The sequence below is a fragment of the Diprion similis genome, chromosome 11, assembly GCF_021155765.1.
Source record: "Diprion similis isolate iyDipSimi1 chromosome 11, iyDipSimi1.1, whole genome shotgun sequence".
In the NCBI taxonomy this organism is placed as follows: Eukaryota; Metazoa; Arthropoda; class Insecta; order Hymenoptera; family Diprionidae; genus Diprion; species Diprion similis.
Window position 1 is genome coordinate 3373183 of NC_060115.1, and position 22457 is coordinate 3395639.

Below are 22457 nucleotides of genomic sequence, written 5' to 3' on the forward strand. Positions count from 1 at the left end.
TTCTCAATTATACTTGAACCCTTGCGATTCAAGTGCATTTAATTTTTATTAAATCATCGTGTGTACGATTCACATTAAAGAGATTATAATACACATTTTTTCATCCTTTTTTTTTTTTACCGATTTAATACATGTTTTTCTCGTTGCGAGCAAGGGTTTTTTTCCCTTCTTTAATACTTGTGCCAAGAATAATACTACTAGTAACGATTACAATGAAGTGTGATGACGTAATAACACTCGCTTTAAGCGGTCCAACCAGAATGATAGGACGGATACGCGCAGCGGACGTACGTATACTTATCTCCTCCTTCCTGTCTCCTCTTCTTTCCGGCCCCTTCTCTTGTTCTGATCTCTTCATAAATCCGCATGATTCACAAAGTGGTTGTTGCGAATAACAGAGAGCGAGAAGAGTTGATAGAGTCGAATAATTAATACCCAATTACATTGTAGTTTACATAGGATCTCCACATGTAAATAAACGAGTAACATTACAGCTAATTGAAAAAAATCTATTAAAATACAAAAATTTTTATGAAGTACTGGGGCCAGAGTTATATATTTTACTACCAAAATTTATATTCGAAATTTCAAAGTTGTTGATGTGATTGTGGCGTGACATTCCACATCGAGATGTTCGTAAATGAATATCCAAGTAAATAATCGCCTGTAACATTAATTAGCAAGAGATATTGTATTTTTACACGAAATTTCAGAGTTGAAAGAAATATTTGAACATTATATCTGGCTTCGTATACCTATACTGTGATCTCTGTAAGTAAAAGAGTAAAAATAAAAACAAAGAAAAATAAAGTCCTGCGTGTCTAAAGAGAGCATAATATAGATAGATGAATAAATGTGTGCGTATATAGATACACACACACACACATATATATATATATATATACATACATATATACACACACACATATTCATACATACATTTTTCATTTTCTTTTATTCAATGTAAATAATTTATATTTGAAAGTTGAAATTATTGTAGGTGATCTAATTCCATAAGAAAAAATAAAGATACGGTCCAGACATGTATTCGATAAGCGTGTATAAAACATGGTATCCGTAAAATTCTACTCGTAATATGTCATTTCATTATGTAACTTGTTATCTAAATGACGGAGAATTTGTAAATATAGACTTATTTACTTATTAAGATGAGAAATTTGTTGGTACTTCCCTGATCTACACTTCTATTACACTGTTACTTCTTTTGAGTGAGTTACAAGTCTTGTTTGTTGAAGCTGAATGAAAGTATGCGTGTTGAAATGAAACAATCAGGATTCAGGAAACAGTGTCAATTAGTTGAGAAAGAAAAATATTTAATGAATCTTATGTTACAAAATGGTTATCATTACACCACTATATCCATTTTTGCGAAATTATTTTGACTAGTTTTTTTGAAAAAATATGACATCGTCTGCAATAATAGATGTAGTAGATTTTACATTGCCGCTTTCATCTGTAACGTCGCCGTAACTTACTCTACCATTAACTAAGACTCTGGTGCCTTTTCTCAAGTAAGTGTAAACAGTATCCCTTAACGTAGGCTTGAATACAGCAATTCTGTGCCAATCAGTTCTCTGCATGAATTCACCTACATGAAAAAAATACAAATATTATTTTTATTCAAATGACTTATGCATCATTTGTAGAGTTTCATTTCATTAATAACATTTATTAATCAATGTATTTGAAATTGTAGCGTATACCAGATTCATATTTGTAGTTTGTATGAGTTGCCATCGAAAATGTTACAACAGGATGGTCGATTGAGCCTCGCTTTTGTGGATCAGTTCCCACCCGGCCCACCAGGGTGATTTGATTCAGTGCTGAAATAAAAGAGACAACAAATGATATGAAGTTGTGAGGCTCAAAAGTGAAAAGGTGACCACCCAATTATGACGCTGAAGCTAGACACCAAAATCAAGCTGCTGATATACCAAAAATTGTGGTATATAATAATTTTCATGGAGAAATGTTTTGCGGAAACAAAGAACACCTAAATATAAGTGCATTATTTTGAGTAGTCACCCCGACATTGAAGACACGATATATTTCAGTTTCCAAAACTTGCAAGCTACTCACATTTTTCTACTCTTGGGATCTGCTCTGCTTCACTGGACATTAACCTGATATTTTTTGGAGGCAAGAACTGTCTAGAGACGCCACGGATAACCTGAAGTGAAAGATACAGCAATGCAACACTGAATATGGAAGTTAATTGTCATAATCAATTGTAGTGGATTAGTCGAAAGTATATACGGACAACTGTGTACAATACAAAGGATTGAATCATTCCAGACCGGTTGGCCTGTGAAACATAACCTCTATCATTTCCGTAATCGCCTAATGTGTAGAAACGCGTGGCTGGCACATAACGATCAGTCGCATAACAAGTATCTTTATAATAAAAGTACGCTACGTACCCATAGAATAGACATACCTTAGAGCAAAACATCTTAGCGAGCGCAGGATTAAAACAATAAACCACCGCAGTACACAGCAACTACGCTACTTTAACCTTTCTATTCAACAATCATGAACAATTCAACTTCGGGATTCACGAGCCGGTAGGTAAGATTATTGAAATGGCGGTATCTTACTTTGTGGTATGCAGGGTAGAGGTAAGGTAACTGGCCAGCAAAAAGTGACACATAGTGGTTCAACAAAATGCCAGAATAGCGCTCATAAGCAATAAGGGTAACAGTATGATTGGCGCTTAGTAATCAGGGTTCAATCTGATTGGCGCTTTGTGAAACTTTTGCTGCAGCAACGCCATTTTATGTAAACTCTATTTTACGGACACTTTCTATGCATGGAGGATAGTCCTCCTTACCTCTACCCTCCATACTCCGTGGTTACGAAATACGATGCAGCATAGGTGAGTTGCATCATTTCAAATTACTTTTTACGTATTTGTAGCTAACGTTGTTTACCTCTGAGTTTCAACTTTTTCAATTGATCAATTACAAATCGTGCTGAATTGTGACTAAGTAGTACAATTTATCCGAGTGTATTGTGTGTAGTACTACCACAAAAATGGAATAGTGAGCTGTCGATTTTAGCAACTGCCGGTTACTATGCATTCTGTAATGCTGACGTAATGAACTGATATGCTGGCTGAAATATCTTCTTTTTTACCCACTGGTAAAAGATCGAGATCATGGCGTCTTTCTTAGCGTTTCACTACGTTTTGGTTAAATTATGATTCCATAACGACTCAAGTTCTACAAATTTCTCACCGTAGCGGAGAGTCGCCCTCTTTCAGGAGTTTGTCTATAGCCGGAATAACGATAAATTAATTTTTCAGGCCTGCATGAAAAAATCATCTCCCCTGAATGTTACGCTACTGGCATTATGTATAGTTGCGTAGCTATTAGGTATTGCCATTCTCATCAGTCCGACTATGCGTGAATTGGGTGCAGCCAAATTCTTTATAAACACAGTTCGATAGAATTCAATTCCCAGTTCTACAATTTCTGTAGAAAATGTGAAAAATGTAGAGTGTCCGTTTAATTTTAGACTTGTCCGTAATGGCACTTCAGTCGTTAAATCAGATTTATTAGTAAACGATAAGTATGGATGAGTACGACAATATATACATGCACACATACATACATTACGCGATACAAGATCTATCCCCATTTTCAAATCGTGCCTTGGCCAAAGTCCATCAAGGAATCTAAGTCGGTGTCGACCGCGCTTCAAGGTCCGTGTTGAATATACTTTTTTAACTTCCTGTTACTGGTATCTGTGCAACGTGAATACGTATATGTATACGCATTAGTAAAATGCATAAGTTTACTGGTGGTTTACTTAGTTTTGTGAGATAGGATACTAGAGCCAAAACTTAATACGTAGTTTTCTTTGGCAGAACCGTCTCTTTGCCTGGTGCGCGGCTGCATATTGAGCTCGTTCATTAATTACTTTCAAGGATTGTGCCGTGAATAACGTTTTCTTCCGCCATATCCCCCAAGTCACAACTAAATCACACACTGCAGTCATCTCTCTACATTATTTCATTATAACTATTCCGGTTGAGTGAGTAATTTTGTGCCAGCGCATGCCGACCTGCAGTTACTTACAGGAACGCCTATTTGCTGCCGCGAATTTTGATTTTATATAAACAACCGACTGTTTAGTGTAAATTTCGTACCGAACAGATAACAACGAGAAACACAAATAGAATTCCGGAAATGCTTCGATTAGTTCTTGTGTGGCTATCGCTTGGCGGTACTCTGCGGGGCGTTCAGAGCCGCATATCTGAAATCTCATCCAATTTCGGTTCTCATACTTTTACTGATGATCACGACGATGACCATGGAGCAATCGCAGAAGGCGCATCCATATCCACCGATGTTCCGGACGTCCACTTACCTACTGTAAGTTTATAGTATAAACTTGAAGTTTCTATTATCCTTAGAATTAGGTATATCAACGTATAGAATGTAATATTGCACACCCCTGCCTCAATGGTAAAAGGGCGGAGGTAGCCGGTCTAAGTATACGCATGTAACCAGTGTAAGGATTCAATGAATTGAATAGGCCGCTTACGCCACACATGTGAATGGTGTAGATATAGTCTGCAAATAAGTATATACCTATAGATCTTGTGAAAAAAATGTTATCTACATCGTTTTAGCTTGACATGGTCAGGAAGGCCGGTTACTACGCCGAGGCTCACGTCGTCGAGACCGAGGATGGATATTTTTTGACGTTGCATCGGATCCCTGGACGAGTCGGTAGTCCTGACATCCGTGGGAAGCCTTCGGTTATACTGCAGCACGGACTCTTGTCAAGTTCCGCCGATTGGGTAATACCAGGGAGAGAGAAGGCATTGGGCAAGTAAACGGAAGTTTATATGTAGCTTTGTTTAATGTGTATGGTAAATATGATGTATGTAACAAGGTGGTTCTTACCGACCGTTTCGAACCCAACCTTTTGCGCTTGCATATTTATAATTGGGTTTCATATTAAAAATTAGGGATATCCTAGCCCATACAGTCAGGTCAAAAAAGTTAGATTTCTTTCGAACCATCACTATAAAGCAAGAAGTTGCCAAGTGGAACTGTAGCTAATCGAGTTAATTTCAATTTAAACAGTCTTTCACGTTTCTCACCCTATTATACGGAGCACACATTCTTAATAATATATAAAAAATCCAAAAACAACCATATCCGTTTACCTAAATTCTTACCGCTGCAGCGCTGTAATAAGTTTATTTTTCTGTCACGATATTGATACAAAAAATTGCTAGTGCTGTAGTTAATCTTTTCTTCTCGTGTCGCATCAGTCGAAACTCTGCTGGGCACAACTGTGTTTACACCACACCCAATGAATTTATTCACAGTGAGATTGATTACGTAGCGAAGATGTGGTTAATTGAAAAGTATAACCGAGAAGAAATGTATTACATATGTAGGTCACAGAAATATCCGGGATATTTGCGGTCATTCTTACTGATTGATTTATCGTCAAGGCTCCGATGAATTCGCCGTTTTGAGTTGGACATGGAGATTTGAGTGGAATTAAATAAATTCAAAGCGATGGCGAATTTCGTGGTGCAGTGCAGTTGGTCAATTTTTCAGGTACCCAGCTGCCCACAATGATATTTTTCATTACCAAAGTGGTCGACCAATCTATTTATTAGTATTGTCTACAGGGTTTTGAACCATTTTGTAATACGAGCACGCGTAATAAATAACTGAATTAATGTAAGTATATTTTAACTGAATCATTGCAGCTTACATACTGGTAGATAGAGGGTATGACGTGTGGCTCGGGAACGCACGCGGAAATACTTACTCGAGAGCCCACGCATCGCTATCTATATCAGATTCAAAGTTTTGGAACTTCACTTGGCATGAAATGGGAATTTACGACCTTCCAGCGATCATTGAGTACATTACCGAGTACAAGAAAGAAAAAAACATCCTTTACGTTGGCCACTCGATGGGTACAACAATGTTCTACGTTATGGCATCGGAACGACCAGACGTGGCGCGAAAAGTCAAAGCGATGTTCAGCCTCGCTCCGGTTGCCTTTTTAAATCATGTCAAAAGTCCGATTCGCATTGTCGCACCTTATGTTCACGATATCGAGGTGAGAAAAAAAGGTGCAAGAACTTATAGATGCAAGCGAATTTCTCTTTCCAAATTTTTTTACTGCTGATACTTCTCGGACTTCTTACTTCTAACTTTACGTTGCAGATGATCATCCATTTTTTTGGTGAGGATGAGTTTTTACCTCAGTCAGGTATTCTTCGATTTTTGGCCCGATACGGTTGCGACATCAACGTATCTGAGGAGACGATCTGTGCTAATGCTTTGTTCGTCCTCTGCGGATTCGACCAGGAGCAGTTCAACAATGCAAGTACAATAGAATAAAATACTGATATAGTATACAAGGCCTCAAACTTCAATTAGTAATGTAATGCTATTTCGTTTACCAACGTCGACAGAAATCTTATAAGTTTGAAAAATCTGGCCCACGACCGCCAGCGAGCAAGCGCTTTCATCGTCAGATAAAAACAGAATCATTCGAATCGATGCATTGAGGAGTTATGCGCGAATGGACGCAAATAATAATTAGAAAAAAAAACATACGCAACGAATCGATAAACCTCCTTCTTTCGTGAAATCGGGCTACAAATAAAACTTGACGAAGAAACGCATGCAAAGAGTGTTTCACTTTAAAAGTGCACATGCCTGCTGCATAAAAGATGGATTTTATCAAACGTCATTATATTTGAACTTCTTGTTAACAGACTCTGCTGCCGATTATATTAGGTCATTCTCCGGCCGGTACCTCAACAAAGACATTAATACATTATGCTCAGGGAATAAATTCAGGTAAGAAAGCTCATTCATAATGGCTGCAAATCGAATTAATAACATACGTTATGGATGCATGTATATGTAATTGGAATCTGGCATCGATATACATATATACAGTTCTTCCTTATTTATTCTTCTGATATTGACTATTTTAGGTGAATTTCGGCAATACGATTACGGAAAGGAAAAAAATTTAGAAATTTATCACAGTGTCACGCCGCCTGCGTATAACCTCACAGGTATCAACGTACCTGTATCCTTACATTATGCTGACAACGATTGGCTTGCTAGCATCACGGTGAGTACAACCAAACTGTGTTACGAACGACACAGACGCTCAATTTTATACAACTGTATTCATTATTTGGCTGTAGGATGTCAAGAGGCTGTATCAAGATTTACCGAAAACAATAGGCATGTTCAGGGTAAACTTCCCAAAATTCAATCACTTGGACTTTCTGTGGGGAATTGATGCTCCAAAATTAGTCTACGAAAAAGTGATATACATGATGGGGAAATACAAGAACACAGCGAATAAGAAGTGGATTGCTGGATAACGTTCGTCAACATCATCAGCATTGTTTTCAGCTGCAATTTCAGCTGCCTGCATGTCTGCGTATATTAAATTAATTTTATCAAGCTAAACTTTTACGATCAAATGTATTTCAGAGTATGCTATTAGGTTGATAGATCGCATTTTCTACATCTGCTACCATTATTTTTAGTTTGGAGTGAAATCGACAGGCTTTTTCGTACACTGATACAGCCACTTCTATATCATTCTTCTCGATATGAACCCACGCTGTATCTCAACAAATATACAATTAGTCTCTCACTTATCAACCATACAGAAAATTTGTGATTTCAGTAACGTAAAACCATAAATTATAACGTAAACCTGAAAAAGTAGATTGTGTCAAATCAGGCCAATTTCACGACGCAACTGAGTCAAGAATTTCATCCCCCTGAATGACAGGATGAATCTAGCTGGGTATACTCTATGCCTATGTGCACGAGTCCGCGGATTGGAATTGCTTAAAACGGAGTGCGCAGGAGCAGACTGCACAACAACCGAGCCGAAGGAGAGTGGTGAATGAGGGTGGTTCGACGAATCCACCCTATGGGAAGATGCATAACGCGGTCCAACTGAGCCCTGCAGGGGAGGGGGGACTCCGCTAGCATGTATTGTACACACATATACATGCATACGAATAGAAACATGGATTTTGACGCCCTTGCGAAATATCATCCGGGAGAATTAAACGGTATCGTCCGTCGTACAGGCATAAGTAAGCGTGAGCCCACGTAAATGCATGCGTACGCACGTAAAGGTATACATACCTAGAAATCAGTATAGGAATACAGGTTCGACTGCTGGATGGTGGGGGGGGGGGGGGGGGGGGGGGGGGGGGCAGAGCTCGAGCCTCGACGCGACGGTGAACGACCACCACACCGAGCTCTACGCAGTCTCGGCAGTATTCGCCCGTCCGCAGGCGGCAGGTTGATTAAGAGCCAAGGTTAGAACCGCAGGAGTTTCGATGGCTTGTTTTTAATGTGTGATTGTCATATCATTGGTGGTAGCCGTATCGGAATATAGTGCCTTGTGTGTTGCACGGCTTGCATTGGATAATAGAAGGAGGAGAGCATCTCATCTGTAAATTGTTTCGGGTCACGCATCAACGGGTGAGTCAATATTCTTTCCTCCGTGTCGACTTTTCGATCTTGAGCAGTTGGCTGAACTCCAGCTGATTGGGATTGAAAAGTATGTACCCGGACTTCATGCTGTGGTCCTAGATTTTTCGTATATGTATAATATTCACCTTTGATATAACGTGTAGGTATCGTATATGGTAGATGGTTGTAAATACTCTTCTTCGCGAATACATGTATCGCGTACAGTATAGGATTTCAATTGATATATTTTTAACACAGCTCTCTTGCTTCTCGAAAAATAGATTTCTCTAAATGTTCAATCGAACTTATTGTTCTAGGTATAATGATGTTGAGTCAGACTTTTGAGTTCGCAGGAATAAAAGTGGCATCGTCTGCTCGAAAAGACTATATGCGAAGAAAGAGACGGAATGATCGACAATGATATATATATATATTTGTGAATTCAATGACGTTTAGACTAGTTCAATCAAGATTGAGTCCAGAAGTGGACCGCGCGCCTCACTTGCAGGATCCGCGACAGTTTGGGTCATCGAGCAACTGACCCAAGCAAACCGTTCGTCGCGTTAGCTTGAATCCGTCGAAGGTTGCCGTTCGATCACCGTTACGTTAATTTTACGCTAACATGGATCAAGTCTTTCCCTCTTAATGTAACCACTGGGTGGTTGCTGCAAATGAATAACGAAAGATCAGTTTACACTATTTACTTTAGTTGCTACGGCGTAAACCAAGCATCTCACTATGGACTCTCTTGAAGACTCGTACCTTTGATAAGTAATTATGGTTTCGCGATCGTGGCATTGATTTCGTGATATACATTATTTCTATAATGTTCTCTAGCACCGAGACTCAACTTACGGTGAAAGTTGGCACACGCTGGTAACTATTTCCGAGTGGTATGCGTATGTAGGTACGTACACACGTGTACTCCATGACGTAGCGAACTACAGTTGTTAGAATCGTCGGCGGAAATAATTTCTCCTATTCTGGGAGTTGGAATAGGTTATAGGTGAATAATTGTCGTAGTTTTAGGGTAGGGGACATACGATTTGATCAAAAAAGATAGAGAGAGTGTCGTAGGTATGATGTGGATGTTTAGAGAGAGTTTGGAGAGAATGTAATGGGCGCGTGCAAGTCAGAACTTGGGTGTGGTTTAATAATAATAATTTAATAAACACAGGGGCGAGTCTATGGATTTAGAGTAAATTAAAAGATTAGCCAAGTCCATATACCTACAGTTACTCAAATGCACGCGTGTAAGCTGTCTATCTCTTATTAAGCAAAAAGTTTGGGCTGATGTTTTCACCACCGCCATTTCCGACTCCCCTTTGCTCAACTAAATCAAGTTGAAATTTTCTCAGTGCTGTGGTGTATGCATAGTACGCATTGTTTACCACGGATCGCGTGGGAGTGGGAACTGAAAAGATGACCGTGTTGCAACGGAAGGTGCTCCAACAATCGTGTACAACACGCAGCGTATCAAACATGAAATAATCACCCATTTTTCCGCAAACCACTTTTTCCTGGGTATTGTTTGCATATTTCTCTTATTATACGCCTGTAACATACAATCTGAATTTATTTAGCATTTATACAGTAGCGCGCCTTTTCTTCGTATAGCGATTTCGCGATCAATACTCGGGAGTAATTGACGTCATTTAAGGTGTGGATGAATGAAAGCGTCAATCTCTCCTTTCGCGAGTAGTTGGACTTGTGGCCAACAACCGAGAGGCCCGTTGCCGGTAACAGCAGCGTAACTTCCGAAGAACCCGAAGAACCGGTGTGTTCCACCCGATCTTCCCTGACTGATAATCACATTCTCACAGCTTCTAGCTGAATGCGTACAGTATAAGTACACTAGGAAACGTATAAAGTCACGTGTGCTTGTACGATGCGCACCTGTGATTACGGGAAGTAGTACGATTTCACGCATGTCCTGAAACCGAGATTTTCCTTACCATGCAGTTTAACATCATACGAACAATTGCATTACAGCCATTCCTGTACTTCCTTCCCTTGTACTCTCTTATTATAAATAAATATTTGCTACCGAAAAAAAAACCATATCTCGTCGACTCAAGGAAAATTTGGCTCCCTAAAGTAAAATCTTTTTTTCGCCAGCTGCAAGGAAGCCATTGTTGTTCCAACAATCCTTTCCCCAAGTGTACACGGTTTGGAAAGTATGATACGGTTCATACAAGTTCTAGTTTACCAGCGCCTCCAGGGCCATGAGCCAGGTAGGCAATAATTGATGCTGGATAAGATCGTGACGGTTCGTGCCTCCTGCGGTATGCCTTCAACCTTTACATCCGCGACGCAACGCATTCCACGGTAATGGAGCTTCTCGCTCTCAGCCGTCTCACGTTGTCCATACCTGATGCTGACTTTTTTTAATCTTATTTTAAAGAACGTGGGATATACATGCACGCACGTATCGTGTGATTGCAGCTTCTTTGTTATTCGTTTCTATCACACACGACGATCTTTTTGCGCAATGGCCACGGTGTATTATACAACATCGGTGTAATACTGACTAGAAGTGTATAATCGGTATCGTACTATGGTAGTGCTCGGTAGTGTGCATGGAACATGAAAAAAACCTACAAACGCGACCTTTGCGGATTCGCGTATAAAACCAACATTTAATTGCAAGCGATAATTTTGTAGACCTGGGTGAAGAATTTGTGAAACCCGAGTTCTGATTTCATAAGTGCGACGCAAGGAGGATGAGGTGGGGATTATTCTTAGAGGGCAGAGAATTATTCTTAGTTGAATGAATATTGTTTGAAATTTTGGAAATTTCGATTGCTATACAGACATTTATTGGAAAGTAGGCATGCATGCGAATGAAGAATTCTTACGAAGTGAAAGAATTCCGAGTATAGTAGATCGCCGCTGTGTATTATACAATTTCTTGCTATTATAAGGTTTCACGAAGCCACGTCCTTACACTGTACTTATAAATAAACAAACACTGCAGTATACGCATGTACGTAATCATGCCACCTGAAATACACTGATTCGTAAAAAACTGCTCTATTAAGCATACGGAAGAGTAGGCATCACCTAATTCCCAATTTGCATACGATGCTTGTACTTTTATTAGTTGCCAAGTTCAATAGATATCACCGTATGAGTTAACATGGTAGGCACAACCTCATACACTGTACTATGACGATCTCTTTAAATAAACTTTTCAACTAATTAACCACCTACCAGGTGATTGCTGAAAACATATTATCAACTATGCTAACAATGTTTCTGTAGATGAGCTTCAAAGGATCCTCTGTTTAGGTATTTCCGAAATTTTTAGTTGGATCGTTTCAGGAGGTCACATTTCGTTGGAGTTGCCACCGGTTATTGTGTCGAGACTGCATACGTATGGATTACCGTGTATTTACGTATACATAATTTCACGTAGGGATTGTATGACTATATACGCATACCTTTAAATATACGGGATTGTGAAATGGTATGTAATATGGAGTCAGAATAATAGGTACATGGTCTGGCCGTTGTGAGAATGTGGATATTGAATTAAATAGTGGAAAGTCCGTTTCATTGGTTGTACTGAGTAAGGTTGTTGCCTGGTTCTATATTATCGAGTGAAATGACCCTTGTCGAGTCATGACCTCGGCGTCGCGGTCAAGAACTCTTCGATAGCATGGTGGAAAACGGTTTTAAACAAGCTGTCAACGCACTAATAATCATTAAATAATATTCACAGAATAGACCTTGCCTATCACGCGATGGTTCATTACTGAACCGTTCCAAATGTTTGACTTCCTTCAGCATCCCGATTTTCTTCGTGGAAAAGATTAAATATCGTCCACGTTATCTGTTTTGTGGTACGTTTTCACTGTTTACCGTCGTCTCGCAGGCTCAGCTGCAACGGATTGGAATTCACCAGACCCACCACGATTATACATACATATACGTTACAGTCACGTCACGTCGCGGCCTCGTGAGCTTCGAACGTGCGGATATTCGTTCTTGTAGATACACGCAGGTACACAGGCATATATATGCATTTTGTGATACGTCGAACTCTGTTTATCGAGTAAATCCTACTTCATCCAAATTAGAATATCTTCTCTTTCAATAGCAACAGTGGTAAAGTAGGTCCAGCGATTGTTTAAATTTGAAGCTCAATGTATATCCGTGGCTAACAATTTATCAGAAACAATGGTCAATTCATCATTGTTTCGCCATCGAAATTAATTCGCTTTGGCTTATTGTCGAAAAATCATTTTCTCAGGGTTTCAGTTTCAATGTAAGATTCAAATTGCATTCAACGACCGATTTGATCTATCACAAAAAGTTTTATACCAGTATTCGCCGTCTGGTGATAAAAACATAGCAATATTGTTATCACAATAATATTTTAGTTGCTTGTGTGGTAAATATTTTACAACAGGACAGGTTTTGTGTCCTGAAAGAACATTGATTTTTACATTCCAGCACGGTAACAAGTGTTTACGATTCATACTTGTTGATTTGTGTTTTTCCCAGTTACTCATTGATTAGTACACTACCAGAGATAAGTATACACGCGTAAGTGTTGTGCAGTGTTTTTGCAAGTATGTCGAAAAATATTTGCAAGGGTAAGCAGTCATCGGGTACAAAGCAGTTAGCGTTGAATAAGTAACGATAAAGTTATCAAGTTCAGACAGATTTGCATGTTATGTTGGTACAAAGTACTTTCAATGTTACCCGGAGAACATTGTACAGGCTGATTTGCACAATTCATTTTTATTCTCAAGCGATATTCCCTAAGTATTCGTACCCATACAGGGTGACTATTCGCATCAGCGAATAAACAGTTACCAGTAAATGTATAAGATAAAAAAAATTATATCTAGATTATAACGTAGCTATTAATTCACTGCTGGTTGGTGTTTCTTAAAGCGTTCATTCACCAATGAAATTACCTTCAGGCGGTTTTTCAATTTTCACAGTGAAACTCTCTTGCAGCTTGGTCTATGACGATATTATTTTTCGTTGACGCACCAGATTCACCGCTACTCCGTATCCCATTAGGTATAAACATGGATGTGTGTATAGTTGCATGCGCAGAGTTGTGTTAGCGCGTCTACACGGAGAGAGATTAATTTAATGGTTAACCAGCTGTACCAGCCGAGAGGCTGGTAGATTCCTCGGAGCTGTGTGGGAGTAGATAATAGTGGGAGGCCACCGTCAGTCGCGAGACCTAAACCGAACTGCGGTGTAGCGATGTGTTTTAGTGCCGTAAAAATCACACCCCGGGTAAGACCGATTCACTCGGCATCGGTCTGTGCCTGGATACACCTTATCCATGTAAAGTACATTGACCAGGTCACAAGTCGTGTACGAGATTTGCACTCATCGGCTAACTCTGTACACCTAATACCAGTATAATAAACGGTGATTCAGTCGAGGTATCAAAGTTTCCGCCTCTTTGTCTCGCAAGTATCACAACTCGCGTTGTCCCGTGCCGTCATCACGCTGTAGCACCAAACTCTTTAGTCCCCACAAAGAGACCTTGGTAAGCCTTGTGCCTGATCTTGTTATTGTATTTGTAGAATTATTTCGCATCGTGGTTGTACGTGCAATCGAGTCAGTGTTGCAATTTCCATTGATGACAGACCTCTCATATATACGATTGTTTGAAGGAGAGTTGTAAGTGGGGCAATACTACCTTATTTCTAATATTTTTAACTAATTTCAACCGTCCCGATTTCAAACTAGTTACAATGAATTGCGTCTCGTGCGATGTTTGTTCAGGCAAGAATTAATCACAGCCCATTGAATTCGCATAAGCCGTGACAAGTTTCGCTTTACCGTTGAAATGCGTCGAAATGTGTCTGGTGGTCTGGGTATATACTCGCCGTTGGTTGGTTCAGGCAATGGAAGTATTGGTCTTGTCTATGCGATGAGACAGCGAAAATTGATGAAATTATAACTCGTATGTTGTATTTTAATTATTATGGTAGTGTTGGAGTTGGGTTGGTAGACAGCCAAAAACGATAGGTGTGCAGAAAAGTTCACGTTTGAAACGCTGTCGTAATTCTAACCATGAAAATGCCTTGGTTCCTAGGTAACCCGGGCAAACGCGATTATAATACAACGTGCTACAAAGTGCAACTTCTACCTCTGTAGTTGTAATACAATTACTGTTCTACTACTATTTAGTTCGACAGTGCTTTTTGACCACTAATTTGTTGTAGCGATTCTCGAAAAGCCAATGCAACTGTCCATGCCAAGGTACAATAATACCTGTCTATTTAGTGTTGAAAACCGGTTTTTTGTTAGATGTATATGAAACAAGTATTGCACGTGATTGAAATCTTACGCGTATATGTAAGCACAGCACTCATCATCGTCAAGAGAATACGTGAATAATTCATGACTTTGAACTAATTAATTTGGCCGTTGTGTAAATCACCATCATCGAATTGAAACAACGGCACGATACAGATTCTTTGACAGAGCGTTACTACTCGCAGTTGGTACTTGCTATAGCTGTGTATGTGTATACCTTGGCAATTAAACTGTTATGACGGTGGTATAGTCAGAGCGAACAAACTTGAAGCCGACTAACCGCCATATACATGATGTGTATATGCATAAGCCTAAATAATAAATAAGCACCACGGCCGGGTTTGGTTGGCCTTACGAATTCATCGCCGGCGTTATAAGGAGAGTGCCAAATGTTTTCGGTAGAGGTGCCAAGTGTTGTGTCACATGATAAAAACCGGAGTAAAAGGGAGGATCCATCCTATAGATGGGATAGAATTTTATTCGGCTGTGGAACAAGGCTGTATCAGCAATGCGAGCGCATTTGATTAATTATTTATCGCTAACTGAACAGTATTCAAATTACGTGCGAAGCAAAAAGTGTGGAGGATACTCGGCTACCGACTTATTCGAGTCGACGAGGGGGGGAGTAAGAAGAAAATAGAACGTTGGACTAAACTGCATAACCATGATCACCTGTGGGACACCGTTGAACAAGGCTTCCACATTGCCTTCCTTCACAGACTTAGTAATTTGCTCCCGCTTGTTGGCTACCGTAACATAATCCCTTCTGTGGTTTCATCACTCAGCCACTTGACCAATTTATCAATGCGACAATTGACCACTTTGGAACTCATCCTTTATGTGTTTTAATTACTTGATTGACCCGAATGCGTACTTAATGTTGGAGGATTTCGTAGACGGTTGTATAAAAGAAGAGCTTCACTTCCACGGGTTCTATACTTAGCCCTCAATGCTTCACGATACGGCGTTGCGTCGACACCACATACGTTTAAGCTATCGGTACAAGGGTTATATTATATACTGTGTAATATATTTAGTCCGCAGATTTGTTCGTGCCGAAGATATTATTTCTGTAACTATGCATTCCGTATAATTAAGGGTACTTGTGATATTCTTTGACTAGTGATGATGGGTTGAAAATGTTGGCTATATCAAGGCGTGATGATTTTCTGTTACCAGCTGGATGAAACTGAGAAACCAAGCTCGTGACTGATCGTTCATGCAGGATGAATGAGGCGCAATAGATTCGGTTCTCAAAGTGGAGAATCAAGTCTCTATGGATTCGAGTGACCCCGCGGCTAATGCCGTGGGTAGTTGTGTCGCAGCACCGGAATACGTTTACCGTCCTCTGACAACTAAGCACAGGCGCGCCGGGAGTACGGGGACGACGGGGGACGAAGAGTACACAACCGACGAGGAAGAGCTCTACCCGGAGGAGGCAGAGTGCCCAACGGGGACGAATCATCCGATCCTCAAGTCGGACCTGGCTCGCGCGGCAACCGATCTCTTTGGCTACGAGGCGAAGGATAGTGGGAATGATGACGACGATGAACCTACGGGCCTCTTTGACGAAGACGAGAAACAGTTCCATTCGACCGAGGCAGCCAAGAGGTATATAATCTACTTGCCTGCCCACGTGCAGGGCAGGTGATTTAAATCAATTATTCGTAGAGGCTTGGTCTCAAGTTATTCCTTTCTCAAGTATGACAAATTAGGAGATTTCCAAGTATTTTAATTTCATTTCATTTGAAGGAGTATCATGTATTACATTTTACGATTGATGCGGATAAATACTCTATTTGCATTCTGTGTTGCTCTAGCTCTGGTAAATCAACCACATCGAGCACCTACAATGAAGAGAATACGTGGGAAGTTGCTGCACCGATGAAGTCCGGGGAAGAGGCTCAGGTTTACCGATTCGACGATCCCTCACTGCGAAACACCGAGTCATCAGAGAGCGCGACAAGCGATTCCGGTCTCGAGTTTCGTATGTGCAAGAGACCCGCAGGTTTGGTACTTGGCCTCACGTTCGGAACACCCTCTACTCAGGTAAAGGAATTGGCGGTGGAACCGTCGAGTGATACCCCAGAAGCAGATGGATTCTCACACGATTCCACCACTAGCAGAGTCCTGCATCCCGCGTCGTCGACGAGACTCGCATTTACGCAAGCAAGCTTGAATCCATTTTCCATTTCGCTCCACGAAGGCGAAACCAATGTCGACCCTCGGGGGGATCAAGAGGCTGCGCTGACGAGCCATTCGTTGCTCACCTCTACCGCTGCCGAAGTCGAGAAGTTTGTCAAATCGGAGGTGAGCGTGTATAATTATTATACCATAGGTGTAACACACGCCTAGCCCACATTGGTTCAGTAATTGTTAACACGATGCTTCTTCCATTTTTTTTTTTTTTTTGCCTTGGCTAAGGTGGAATCACAGTCAAGAGAGGAGCTGGACAGCCTTCGACGTCGGTCTAATGTTGGATGCTCCACAGACTCGTCGACGACGGTACATTGGGGCAGGGCAGTGACGGAGGTCAAGGAGCACGCCATTGCGAAACTACAGGACGAGCTGAGGCGAGCGCATCAAGAGCTCAAACTCAAGGCCGAGGAGGTCACCAGGCTCTCCAGGATCAGGCAAGACGTCGAAACCGAACTTGAAGATCTCACCGCCAGTCTATTTCAAGTACGCAAACCGATTTCATACTACTTTCCTTTCTCGTGCTGCATTGGCCATGACAGCAGAGGTCAGTGCGCCCCGAACTATAACAAACGCATTATTTGTAAATGCTCAATCCCTTTCGTTAGTCGATTATTGCACTCTGTGACAAACATATTGATCCTGATCCTATTATCGAAGCAGTCGGTTATTGAGATCATTCCCACTTTTCAATTTCCAACTATGATTGATCAATGGCAGCCAAAGCGTAGGAGAACGTGTACTACAATGGTCATGCATTCATAATATTTATTCTGTGTTATTGTAAAGTGGATCGACGTATCCTGCATGCCTCGGCCAGCGTTCGTAGATATTAAGCCACGCTTTTACCTATCAGGCACATTGGAAACAAATATGAGGGCCCCCTTGATGTCGAGGGGTTCGAGAAATCATGCTTCTGTCGCGAAAAATGAGAAGGAGAATACCGTGTAGGTTGAACAAAGATGGACGACTATCCGTGCCAGCCGAGCCTGGTACCGCATGGTAATACTCGGTAAATACGTGGCTTTCACCTCGCTCCCTCTTTGCCTTTCTACTCACTTCCCGATTCGTTCCAAATCCTCGGCATTCGTGAGGCCGCACTGTTGTTACCAGTTACTGCCTGTCTATTCGGCTCAGACACAGCTCGCAGGCAAGCGTTTAAAATCAAGTTGAAACTATGAATATTACGAGTAATTGCGAATTTTCAATTTTCAATAACAAATTGAAAAGATACCGTTGTCATTTCTATTGTTGGACACTGATCTCAGGTCTTAATTTACTTCTGATATTACGTCACTTTCCGCGTAGCACGAAGCAAGCATTTGCTTTCAGCCGAATAGACAAGCTTGTACCAGATGTTCACTCTGACGCTGCAACGGCAGTCGGAGAATCCAGGTCTTGGTATGCAATTGTATCAGGAATTTACTCAAGAACGTACCTACGTCGCAACTACGAGCCAACGCGCTACACTTATAGATACCTTATAATTGGTCATACCTATTTAGGTACGTCAAGGTCTCGTGTAAGATGAAAAGAAAATAATCAGACCACGGCCATGTGGAGCTGACGATATTATGCTCTATGTACATGAGCTATCTCAAACCTACGTGTAATAACTGTTCTCCAAGAGCAGAATACGCGTTATATTACGTGCCTGTTGAATACGGAACTCGCTGCACCTAAACAGTTATGTGCATTTTTACATAGCCCAAGTCGTTTCGAACGCATAAATTCGTATGCATTATGGCGTCGTGAAAACGAGGGTTTGGTACAGCACTGATATTATCAAAGATCTTGAAAGGCTATTGGGGAGAATACGTATCCATACCTAACTGTTATCTGATGAACTATCCACTGCAGCTTCCGTCCTTCAGTAGGCTGTATGTGATATTATAAATCCATTTCTTAATCTCAATTAACTTTTTGTTTTCACATTCGTTATGCTTTTATAAATGGGCAAAGGACTCTTGCTTTACTAATTGCCTAACTTTTCGCTAAGAAGTAATACAGATAATCATAGATGTAGGGTGTAAGGTGAACAGGACAGGCGGTCCACTGGGTGTCAAACGACAGCTTCCTCCGAGCAAATGTGTGTAGGTATAATATTTGTCAGTGAAAACGGAAGCGCCTCTTTATTCTCGTCGACCGGAAATTGTGGCAACTTGCTTTCATAGCTACGATTACACGAGCAAAACCAAACCGCTTTCAGAAAGCTTTCCTTCAGTCAGTGCTCGTGAGTTCGAAGTAACGGATTATTATTTGAATGTCCAGTGTATACTCTAGAAAGATATAATTATATTCGAATGCGAATAGTTCGTTTCCATTTCGAGGTACACCAAAACCATAACAATTGTGTTCAAATATTCGCACACGCGATTGAGGACAGTAATTCTTATGGATTGCCAAGTATGCATCTATGTCTCAGTAAAGAATCAAGTTAACACGTTTTAACGATCCCAAAGAAATCAGGAATTTCTCGGTCTCGGTCAATCTGATTCTCTTTACAATACTGATAAACAGTCCTGTAACGCTTCTCCAATACCTATTTCGCAAACGCTGATCACATGAAGCGATGTCTGGAGAAACGACTGAGTGCCAGTTTACGAGAATTGCACGTCGAAATTGAAAATTTGGAACCATTTATCACGGAACAGGTGTGCATGCTCATAACTGAATGTTGTTATAATTAAGTGTGAGGCAGGTAAAACAAAATCCTATCTTTATCGGCTGATTGTAAGTATATTATATTATTACCTTTACCGTTGCTGCTTGGGAACTCGGATGAATATATATGAAAAAAAAAAAAAAATGCAAGAAGAAAAAACCGTACTACTACACTACATACATGTAAACTAGTTAGTTACGTCGAGGTTAGATGACGTACTCCATTCACGGTGTGGTTTTCTTGCGGTGGAAAAAAGTAGGGATACCTTGAAAACTCGTTTAAAAAAATGCATCCATGCAACTGTTACCTGCATGAAAGTACTAGTATTCCGCAGTTGAATCGACACGGCGCACATCATGGTTACTGTTATGCTAGATAAGCTACGTCAAGACGTCCAGCATATGTTTGAAATCAGTGCTTTGTCATCAAAATACCTACATCGTCCGAGGTGGTAAATTAAACGACGGTAGAGAAAAAGAAAGAGAAAATATCCCGCGTTTAATAAAGTGATTCGATAAAACGAATACTCTTTAATGTTGCAACTGCTTTAGACGTGTTTTTTCTTTTCTCTACTATTAAGAAACTTCGACTAATGTATAATTTCCTGTTGTGTATCCGTTTTACTCACAATATCCCATGTATGTGCGAGGCCACTTTACAATAGCAATAACAATAATAATAATTATTATAATAAGATAAGGAACGAGGAGGCGAGTCACGCGGCAAGCATCGAAAATACCTCTGGGTGTGTTATATGCAATATGCATTATATGTACATATACTCATAACAATCAACTTTTCTGTGGTTCTTTCAGGAGGCACACAACATGGTGAGGGAGGCGAACGTACGACAGGCTACGGCTGAAAGGCTGCTGGCGGAAAGTCGGATGAAGTCCGAAGTCCTTGCCGCCGAGGTAGCCGCTCTGAAGACCCTTGTATTGACATCGACCCCTGCCAGGCCAAACCCCCATCTTCATCCGCAAATTGACGGTCGGAGCCGCGAAGAGACACCCGGTGGAATTTTCGCAAAACGGCACCGAAGATCACCGTCGCACTTTAATTTGAAGTACGGTCGTGAGAACTCGCCGCCGGAATCCCCGGTGAAAGAGCAACGACCCTCTCTACCTGTCGAGCCGACCGAGGGTCGTGACTCCCGTGACGGCCTGGAGGTAGATCCAGTTGTTCACAAGGAATTCCTCCAGTGGAAGGCCAATCCCTGCGTGGATAAAGCCGATCCGTTCGTCAAGAGAATATTTCGCGAGGACATCGACCTATGCCTGGACTTTGCCAATAAGGATCTCAGTGGAAAAGTTAGGCAGGCTGTCCTTGACGGGATTGTATTTATTGAGGCTGTCAGTGACAAAACCAAAGTTGCCTTCCCCAAGTAAGTTTACACTTGTTTTAATGCGATTGCTGGCTATCGAATTATCCCCACAAATTTGTATCGGTTGTCAAATAATTTTATCCTCTTGACTATTACAGGAAGTGTGCACTCCTTGAAGCGCCGCGACAATGTCACTACCGTATGAGACTCGGCGATCAAGAGAACCATTGGTACTCGATATCACAGATATGTCGCAATAGGGTGAATATAATTTATTTACTAATAAATTGCCATATTTTTCATCTTTCAAGTGATGCTGATTTTTCAACACCTTTTTATGCTCCAGATTATCGCTGTATGCGACTTCCTGAATTACCTACGCTACATCGAACGCGGTCTTGTCAAAAGCTCAGGTAAGTTTGTAATTACTACAGCTGCGTACACCTATCGATGGTTGCTCGGTGTAAATGTGGCAAAATATTAAATTATAAATACACCACGTCCGTGTGAATGCATTAATGCTGATTGCACAAATTTTTTGTGATCATCCGCTGAGAATAGGTATTGTAGGTAATTTCGTTTCATGTACATAAATGATAAGCTGTTCTTTCTCTTTCACAGTTCACGACATTTACTGGGAAATCACCAGACTTCGGAAAGAGATGGTCTTAGCCCGTTTAGGAATGGCACTTTCTTCCTGAATCGCACAACGATTTTTTTAGTGTCCTCATTACATCGACGCGAACTGATTTCATTTCCATCAGGGTAGCTAGGCAATTAAATTGCCCGAATAAAGAAGGCTACGTGTATGGGTAAAACATGTTCGACTCCAGAATGTCTGAAATTTGACAAAGGTATAGGCACGTGCGATACTATATAGTTAGAACCAGTCATCTGTTGCATGTGCCCATAGATAGACGATAAGTATATAAGATACATGTTGCTAATCATAAATAATCACCTTGATTTCAACTATTTTTATAACTATCCTACAATAATCTATCTGCCCTTTCGATGTCTCACGATTTACAACGAATGAGGAGGCCAAAAAATTTGTGATACATGGCGGGGAGATACTCCAAGGAATTGATTCGATTTTATATCAATACACCTTTACGACATATGGTGTTATAGTACGAGTTTAAATAAGCCGCATCGAGGTTTATGTTTAGTTTAAGTTTCATCTCTCAACCAGAAACATACCAATATGGTACCCACAGATACGTTATTAATTAGAGACTTGATCGAATGCGTATGAGTATATACTTGTTCAAAACGACCTTGTAGGGTCTGAGGCAATTTACTTCTAAATGTATCTGAGGTTACGCGAAGGATTCCTATGAAGAATGAGTATTGAAAGCACAACATTTTCGATAATGCAATTATTACATCCAACGTTTCTTATCACGTCAATTATTACAAACGCAGAGTTTCGTAGCTGCCAATCAAG

At 40.6% G+C, this 22457-nt stretch overlaps 4 protein-coding genes across 7 annotated transcripts; 3 read left to right on the forward strand and 1 right to left on the reverse strand.

Annotated features, from left to right (window-relative positions):
* Positions 1–150: 150 nt before the first annotated feature.
* LOC124412575 (single-stranded DNA-binding protein, mitochondrial) lies at positions 151–4103 on the reverse strand. Its single transcript, XM_046892565.1, is given in 7 exon segments — positions 151–1609; positions 1725–1844; positions 2101–2196; positions 3636–3707; positions 3710–3746; positions 3749–3766; positions 3873–4103. Coding segments are annotated over 7 exon segments (612 nt in total). The 5' UTR covers positions 3936–4103; the 3' UTR covers positions 151–1403.
* On the forward strand, positions 4079–7688 carry LOC124412732 (lipase 3-like). Its single transcript, XM_046892853.1, has 8 exons — positions 4079–4114; positions 4158–4397; positions 4658–4856; positions 5759–6117; positions 6225–6383; positions 6782–6866; positions 7007–7149; positions 7226–7688. The coding sequence occupies exons 1-8, from the start codon at positions 4079–4081 to the stop codon at positions 7406–7408; spliced, it is 1404 nt and encodes a 467-aa protein (XP_046748809.1). The 3' UTR covers positions 7409–7688.
* Positions 7689–8295: 607 nt separating this feature from the next.
* LOC124412568 (guanine nucleotide exchange factor for Rab-3A-like) lies at positions 8296–21979 on the forward strand. Of its 3 annotated transcripts, none has more exons than XM_046892548.1 (8): positions 8296–8534; positions 16002–16433; positions 16643–17132; positions 17247–17504; positions 20499–21067; positions 21166–21268; positions 21354–21420; positions 21629–21979. In XM_046892548.1, exons 2-8 carry the CDS (start codon positions 16099–16101, stop codon positions 21706–21708), a joined length of 1902 nt encoding a protein of 633 aa, XP_046748504.1. In that variant the 5' UTR covers positions 8296–8534; positions 16002–16098; the 3' UTR covers positions 21709–21979. The 3 variants fall into 3 exon arrangements, with proteins under 3 accessions (XP_046748504.1, XP_046748503.1, XP_046748505.1); XM_046892547.1 differs by lacking the exon at positions 8296–8534 and adding an exon at positions 13831–14180; XM_046892549.1 differs by lacking the exon at positions 8296–8534 and adding an exon at positions 13831–14046.
* LOC124412574 lies at positions 17718–18640 on the forward strand. 2 transcript variants are annotated; one of them, XM_046892564.1, is made up of 2 exons: positions 17718–18030; positions 18287–18640. In XM_046892564.1, the coding sequence occupies exons 1-2, from the start codon at positions 18018–18020 to the stop codon at positions 18547–18549; spliced, it is 276 nt and encodes a 91-aa protein (XP_046748520.1). In that variant the 5' UTR covers positions 17718–18017; the 3' UTR covers positions 18550–18640. The 2 variants fall into 2 exon arrangements, with proteins under 2 accessions (XP_046748520.1, XP_046748519.1); XM_046892563.1 differs by having other exon boundaries at positions 17718–18020.
* Positions 21980–22457: the final 478 nt, after the last annotated feature.

Excerpts from the sequence above, each read along its gene's own strand:
- LOC124412732 (XM_046892853.1), top strand. The coding sequence starts at position 4,079 with ATGCCGACCTGCAGTTACTTACAGGAACGCCTATTT. Across the intron at positions 4,857-5,758 it reads AGGGAGAGAGAAGGCATTGG|CTTACATACTGGTAGATAGA; the intron begins GCAAGTAAACGG and ends GAATCATTGCAG. Across the intron at positions 6,118-6,224 it reads CTTATGTTCACGATATCGAG|ATGATCATCCATTTTTTTGG; the intron begins GTGAGAAAAAAA and ends TTTACGTTGCAG.
- LOC124412568 (XM_046892548.1), top strand. The coding sequence starts at position 16,099 with ATGGATTCGAGTGACCCCGCGGCTAATGCCGTGGGTAGTTGTGTCGCA. Across the intron at positions 17,505-20,498 it reads TCACCGCCAGTCTATTTCAA|GAGGCACACAACATGGTGAG; the intron begins GTACGCAAACCG and ends TGGTTCTTTCAG. Across the intron at positions 21,421-21,628 it reads CGGTCTTGTCAAAAGCTCAG|TTCACGACATTTACTGGGAA; the intron begins GTAAGTTTGTAA and ends TCTCTTTCACAG.
- LOC124412574 (XM_046892563.1), top strand. The coding sequence starts at position 17,981 with ATGGACGACTATCCGTGCCAGCCGAGCCTGGTACCGCATG. Across the intron at positions 18,021-18,286 it reads GCCGAGCCTGGTACCGCATG|GTCTTAATTTACTTCTGATA; the intron begins GTAATACTCGGT and ends CACTGATCTCAG.